Raw genomic sequence first — 7,030 nt, forward strand, 5'->3', positions numbered from 1 at the left:
ACACAGGGCTAAGACTAGTCCGTAGTCCCCGGCAGGAACCCCAGGACCGTCCCTCCTGGAACTTTCTGCTTCCACAAAGGTTCTCTCAGCCTCTGTCGTCACCCTGCTCTGAGCAGCAGGCGTGAAATGACGGGGTGCACCCCACTTTGCACCTCTGGGCCCCGCAGAGCCCTCAGGTGGGCAGACATGTGCTGAGCGGATGGATCCTTCTGGAAAAGCCTTCCATATTTCTGCAAGATCGTCCCACCTTCTAATGGCAGCAGTGGACTCTCTTTCAGCCACCAAGTTAGAAGCCCACTGGCGCGGCGCCCTGGCTCGCAGGGAGATCAAGAGGAGGAGGTGGGCTGTGCAGATCATACGGAGGTAAGGTCTCAGCGTGACGGGGACCAGCACGCTGCAGTGGTCATGGGCTCCGTGGGGTTGCTGTGGGTTTTGTTTTTCGAGACAGGATTTCTCTGTGTAGCCCTGGCTGTCCTGGAACTCAGAGATCCTCCTGCCTCTGCCTCCCAGTACTGGGATTAAAGGGGTGCGCCGCCACCGCCTGGCTTTCTGTGAGTGTTTTTAAGGGCAGGGGTGTGTGTGTAAATGGTGTGAGTGCATGCCAGGAGAGAGCCCTGGCTCTCTGGAGCTGGAGTGAGAGGTGTCTGTGAGCCGCCTGCTGTGGGTGCTGGGATCCGAACTTCAGCCCTGTGACTGAGCACCAAGTGCACTTAGCCATCTCTCCAGCTGTGGTTTTGGTTTGTACAGAAAGGCCTGCCCTCAGAGCATGCTGGGAATCCCAGCTGTCGCAGCTCAGCTGAGTGTTGTGATATCCCTCAGTCCGATGACTTCCAGAGCCAGGCAGGCAAAGTGAGCAAGTGGAGAATCGGACGAGGTGCTGTGGGGACTGCAGCCCATCAGGCGGCCATCTGTCACCGGTCTGCCCGGTGGAGAGGAGCCCAGCCAGCATGGCCAGCCTTCCTCTTCTGGGAGAACTGAAGTCTGGCTTTTATGTCCTGCTGCTCGTTTTTTAACCGGCAGCTAACTTCAGCGAGTTAGAACAGAAGGCGGTGTGGGTGGCCCAGAACACGCCGCTGGGGCAGGTGTGGCGGGGTGGGGGTGCCACGTTACCGGTCCCTGGCCTGTGTGGCTGTGTAAACCACCTCTGTCACTTCCCTCTTGAGGTTCATCAAGGGCTTCATCAACCGTGACAAACCCCTTTGCCCTGACAATGAGGAGTTTGTAGTGCTCGTCAGGAAGAATTACATCCTGAATCTTCGCTACCACGTGCCGAAGAGTGTCCTGGACAAGAGCTGGCTGAGGCCTCCGGGCATCCTGGAAAATGTAAGTCTGAGGCGGGCTGGTGTCGCTGCAGATGATGGGGGCTCCGAGATCGTACCTGCTGTGTGCCTCTGCGCTCTCCCTTTGGCTCGACAGGGCTGCTTTTCAAAGCTCTCAGAAGAAGCGGTAGGCCTCAGAATTCATCAGTGGGGTTATAAATCCAACAGATCCTTGTTCAGACAGAGCCTTTTCAAATACACGGGGACTTACTATATAGCCCAGGCTGGCCTTGAACTTGTAACCTTCCTGCCTCAGCCTCCCAGGCACTGAGATTACACACATGTGACAGCGTACTCTGAATGGTTTCCAACCATGGTATAGCAGTCTTGAAGCTAAGTGAATGGGCTCCACAAAGAATCTTCTAGAACAGTGGTTCTCAACCTCCCTAATGCTGTGACTCTTTAATCAGTTCATAATTCGGTGATACCCAACCATAAAATTATGTGTGTTGCTACTTCATAACTGTAACTTTGCTGCTATGAGTCATAATATAAATATGCAGGATATCTGATGTGCAATCTCTGAGGGGGGGCGTTGAACGACCCTTTCACAAAGGGGTCTTGACCCACAGGTTGAGAACTCCTGCTGTAGACTACAGTGGCAGCTACTGTAGGATTCCTGGCCTCCACCACAGCTCCCCTCTGTAAGGCTTAGTCTCACAGCCTCCCCTTGAGTGGTTCTCCTCAAGTTAGCAAAATCTAGTTCGGTAGTGCTGACCTGCTGGAGGCGGACCAGCGGGGAACCACCGGCCTTGAGTGAAAGAGACTGATGTCCCACTAAAATCGTACCGCCATGTCCGGTCTTAAAAGCTGCCGTGTGGGTCACCACAGCCCGAGGGAGGGAGGGAGGTGGGTGGGAAAGGAGTGTGTTCTCTCCACAGGCTTCGAATCTGCTCCGGAAGCTGTGCGTGAGGAACCTTGTCCGGAAGTACTGTCGGGGAGTCTCAGCCGAGAGGAGAGCCATGGTAGGACAGAAGGCGTGGCATCGGCATGGCAGTGGGGACCAGCCTTGCAAGTCAGATCATCAGTGCTAAAGTCGACGTTTACCGTCCACCTCTGAGCCAAGGGCCACACTCCCATGACTTACAGAGGAGTTGAGAAGTATCAGCTGCTACATTAGCATCCCTTGTTGTTACCATGGGAACAGAATCCAGATGGCCCCTGTACTGCAGGAGGAAGGACTGCCTGTGCTAGAGGACGCTTGCCCGTCCATCACCCTTTCTGTGAAGGGCTGCGGAGCCAACTTTGAGGCTCCCTAGGCCATATGCTGTTGTGGCATTGTGTTCCCCAAAATATTGTGCATCCTAATAAACTTATCTGGGGTCAGAGACAGAGCAACCACAATATTAAACATGAGGATAGGCAGTGGTAGCACACGCCTTTAATCCTAGCATTCCAGAGGCAGAGATCCATGTGTTCAAGGATACAGCCAAGCACGGTGACTCACACCTTTAATCCCAGAAAGCTGAGCCTCCAACAGGACCACACCTCCTAATAGTGCCACGCCTCCTGGGGGTCCATTTTCTTTCAAACCACTGTACTCCCTTAAGCTCCGAAACCTCCACCCTGAGGAACCAGTATGAGTTAGGGTCACCCACAAAAGCATCAGCCCACGCTTCACAGATGTAAGCTGTAGGGCGTTTGTAACAAGACTGGTGTCTGAAAACAGCCGGGGGCCGCCGACTCCATGCTCTGAACTATCTGTTACCAGATGCAGCAAAAGGTGGTCACGAGTGAAATATTCAAGGGGAAGAAGGCAGGCTACGCAGACAGCCTAAACCAACCCTTTGCCAGCAGCCGGCTGGGTAAGTGTGCTGTCTGTCTGTCTGTCTGTTGGACAGACCCAGCAGGGGGCAGGTCTTCCCCACGGGGCTGGTGACACTCCTGCTGTTCTGGTTCCTTCCCCAGATGAAAGCGACATAAATCCCAAAGTGCTTCAACTGCTCGGCAGTGAGAAAATCCAGGTACACCCACCTTGTGTGCGGCCTCCACCAAGATCCTTCTTGTGTCTGAGGCCGGGGCGTGTCCTCCCCGTGAGTGTCTAGAAATGCCGCTTAAACACAGGGGTGCAGCTGGCTTCGCTGGGGCCTCCCATGGCCACTCTGGGCATTAAGACTACCAGGTGGCGTTTGCCAACAGAGGCCTACTGCCATTCCTGCATCCTGCCAGGCCCCCAAACCACCTTGGTTTGCTTTTCGATGAAACTGAGAGATGTAGCCAGGGCCTTTCTCATGAGACCCCATACTGGTGAGGGGCAGTAGACTGATGACCAGTACAGACGCTCGTCTCTCAACACAGCCGCCAGGAGTTCCCAGGCGGGTTCCAATCGTATGTGGCTTTGTGGGGTGGCTGAGGGGGATGAGTGAGGCCCTTGCTCGTGTGTTTGGTGGTTGCTCTTGCCTGCTTAGTTCTGGAAAAACACAAGAGAGAATGGAGATCTCCCCCCCACACACACACTATGAAAACCCAGGAGGCACGAATGCCCTCTTCTCTGCAGGCCTCTCAAAGCAGACCTGGGAGGCTGGAGCCGCAGCCTCGGTTTCCTCCTACGGAGGGCCGAGTCGTAAGGTAGAACTCAGAATCGAAATCTTCCAGAACAGGGCAGCAAAGCCAAGGCGTTCATACAAAAGCTGAGTCAGCCCCAGTGCCTAAGGCAGTGCCACTGGATTCCAGGAGAGGCTGTCTGTCCCCTGCCCTCGGGTGAGGTGGCCTTCCCCTCCTGGTGACACCAACCACCTTGCAGTACGGCGTCCCGGTCATCAAGTACGACAGGAAAGGCTTCAAGGCCCGTCAGCGGCAACTCCTCCTCACTCCGAGGGCGGCGTACGTGGTGGAACTTTCCAGAATCAAGCAGAAGATTGAGTACTCAGCCCTGAGGGGTGGGTGAGCGGTCTGAGAGTCTCTCATGTTCTGGGATGGGGGCCACTGAGCTGTGGGGTCCAGTGAATGCACCTATCTGACCCCCCTGTCCCCCAATGCTGGGGTTACAGATACCTTCACTATGTCTCACTTTGATGTGGGTGCTGGGTATCCAAACAAAGGTCCTCATGCTTGGCCATCTCCCCAGGTCCCCTCTCCTTTACTAATGCCAAACTCTGGATCTCTCCTAAGGGGTCTCCACTAGCAGCCTGAGCGATGGAATCCTGGTTCTTCACGTTTCACCCGGGGACAAACAGCAAAAGGTAGCTGCAGCTTCCGACCCCAGCGAGCTGTTGTGGCTGAAACTAAGTCGAACCCTGAGGATCCTCCACACTCAAACCCCTCGTCCTGAACCCTCTGGCACCTGTCTCCACAGGGGGATGCCATTCTGCAGTGTGAGCACATATTTGAGGTCGCCACTAAACTGGCCATGCTGATTAAGAAGGAGCATGCCGTCCGGGTTGTTCAAGGAAGGTAGGGCTTACTCACCGTTACGAGGCTGCCAGCACGAGTCCCACCTGCATAAAGATGCGGGTGTGTGTGTGTGTGTGGGTCCCCCAGTGGGGTCTAGGGGGTCCAGAGACTCCCCTTGCCTCTGTAGCAAATAACATTCCCTTCTCCACCCTGATCTTGGGCTCAGGGTATACACAGAAGTCAGTATTGCTGACCTCAGGAAGTCATCGTCGTCTTCAGTTTTCAGAGAGGGTGCTGATATTTCTTACTCTCTCGGTGTGCCCAGAGGGTGCAGGTCCGCCTCTGCTGTGGTGGGATGCCTGTCTAGAAGCCCAGCTATGGCCCTACAGGTGCCGATGGACTGAAGGGCTAGCAGAAAGGCTGTTGTTTTGAGGGGTGTAAGAACTGGCACTGAGAGAGAATTGTTAATTCTCTCAGAGTGCTGGAGCAGCCCCTGAGCTGTTCAATCCCCAAGCGAGGCCAGCTGAGGTCGGGTTACCCAGCATGCTGCAGGGAGAGGCCCAAGGCTGGCGGTGAGACAGTGTGGAGGACTCCTGTCCTCGGCCCGAGTGCCCACGGCAACCTGCTGCCATGCAAAGCACCTTCGAGCCAGCTGCTCCCGGACAGGGGACTGTTCTCTGCCCCAGCTTTTACCACCTAAGGGGGGAATTTGCAGGGAGGGTGGAGAGGCAGCGTGTACTCTTCAAAGTGCATCTGCTCTGCTGGAATTTGGAGGAACCCTGGGCAGCTGTGATCGTCAGCAGGAGCCATGCAGGCCATTATGCGTCAGACGGCCCTTGAGAGAGCCGAACTGCTAAGCCGAGAGACCACAGAAGCCTGTGGCTGCCCAACTGTGAGACTGTAGTAACAAACGGTGGGATAAAGCAGGAATTCAAACATCGGCTAGCACAGCCTGCCGAGGGAGTTTCTTTCTAAAGAGCACGACAGTAATTTGTCACTCGATGTGCTTCAAGTTTACAGTTTTACATCAGTCCTGGGAAAGAAGGCACAATCGTTTTTGAGACTGGAGAGGAAGACCAGGTCTACAAGGATAAAAACGGACAGTTAACAGTGGTGAGTGGCTGCCCGGGAGGGAGGGAGTGCTAGGGGATCTGTGTATGCATGTAACAAAACGAGTCCATTTCCGCTCTTGTACTCCGGAAGAAAGGGACCAAAGGGCGCTTGAAATGCAACAGTGAGTGAGAAGGATGGCCAGGTCTCACTTGTCATCAGGTGTCACAAGTATTAAAGCCCAGGTGATCACTGGCTCCCCAAAGGCTCTCCCGTGTGCTCAGGTACCACCCTGAGCTGTAGAAGATCCTAGGTCTAGGGAGCCTCACAGGTTTGTGAAAACTGGAGGCTGGTGCTCACACACTGGTCCCAAGGCCCTCCCCGTCCTCTCTGGGTCGTAGCAATCCGAGGATGATTGGGGTGCTATGTTGTAAGGAAGCGACATGCGGAAAGCAGGTGTGGGGGGGATCTATGGAATGCGTTTTCTGTATACATTTACGCTGATATGTAAAACCGGTCTGCAGGTATAAATAGTTCACACGTGCCTTTCACAACCCGGGTCGGGGACAAGTGAAGGGCCACTCTGAATGTGAAGTAGGCAATCTTTTAGTGATGAGTGCTGCCAGGACCCTGCGGCCACACAGTCCATCTTCTTCCGTGCCTGCCCAAGGCTGAAGATGGGGCACTGACAGGTCTCTGTGAGCTCCTTCTAACCTGGCTGGTCCCCTAGGAGGTAGAGGGGGCTCCCAGTGGCAGCTCCCTCCTCCAGGGCTGAGGCTCTAAAGCATGCGTCCCTCTCCTCAGGTGTCGGCAGGGAAGAAGACCTGACAGAGGATGACCTTTGCCCCTTAAGGTCACTGTTTCTGTTCCAACTGAGCAAGCACGGATCTGATCCAGTTAGCCAAGCCTTCAAGGACAGTGCCAGCAGCTCCTGGAGGATGGATTGCATCAGCAGAACCTGTGCTGTGTGGCAAAGCCAGACCTCAGCGGCTTGGGTGCCAGGTGGTAATGCTTCCAATGTTTCCTGGGAGCCAACCTTGAGTCACCCACTGTCCCCAGTGGAACCCAACCAGGCACACCAAGAAGTCATTACAGGGTGGGGGGCCGACTTGGGAGTAAAGGAAATGTTGTCATCGAGGGGCACAACTTGAATTCTGCTGTCAATGACACTTCCCTGTGGCCAGGGGCTGGGCCAGGTTCGCACAGGGGCTTTAGCCCTACAGGTTATTTACACCCCCCTGAACAGACTGGACTGTGAGGTAGGAGGGGCCCTCGCTCTCTGCTGCACATCAGCAGCCCCGCAGACCAGCGTTCCCGAAATGACCAGA

The 7,030-nt window shown here is 55.1% G+C and overlaps 1 protein-coding gene across 1 annotated transcript in view; it reads left to right on the top strand.

Annotated features, from left to right (window-relative positions):
* Myo1h (myosin IH) overlaps positions 1-6,946 on the top strand; it is a 45,596-nt gene extending 38,650 nt beyond the window's left edge. The window contains exons 22-31 of the mRNA XM_028854765.2: positions 279-363; positions 1,164-1,323; positions 2,201-2,284; positions 3,031-3,124; positions 3,228-3,283; positions 4,063-4,198; positions 4,431-4,501; positions 4,615-4,712; positions 5,666-5,765; positions 6,507-6,946. Coding sequence (XP_028710598.1) covers positions 279-363; positions 1,164-1,323; positions 2,201-2,284; positions 3,031-3,124; positions 3,228-3,283; positions 4,063-4,198; positions 4,431-4,501; positions 4,615-4,712; positions 5,666-5,765; positions 6,507-6,530 — 908 coding nt within the window. The 3' untranslated portion in view covers positions 6,531-6,946. The remainder of the gene's footprint in view (positions 1-278; positions 364-1,163; positions 1,324-2,200; positions 2,285-3,030; positions 3,125-3,227; positions 3,284-4,062; positions 4,199-4,430; positions 4,502-4,614; positions 4,713-5,665; positions 5,766-6,506) is intronic.
* The last annotated feature ends 84 nt before the right edge of the window (positions 6,947-7,030 follow it).

This window comes from Peromyscus leucopus, chromosome 23, assembly GCF_004664715.2.
Source record: "Peromyscus leucopus breed LL Stock chromosome 23, UCI_PerLeu_2.1, whole genome shotgun sequence".
NCBI classification, from domain to species: Eukaryota; Metazoa; Chordata; class Mammalia; order Rodentia; family Cricetidae; genus Peromyscus; species Peromyscus leucopus.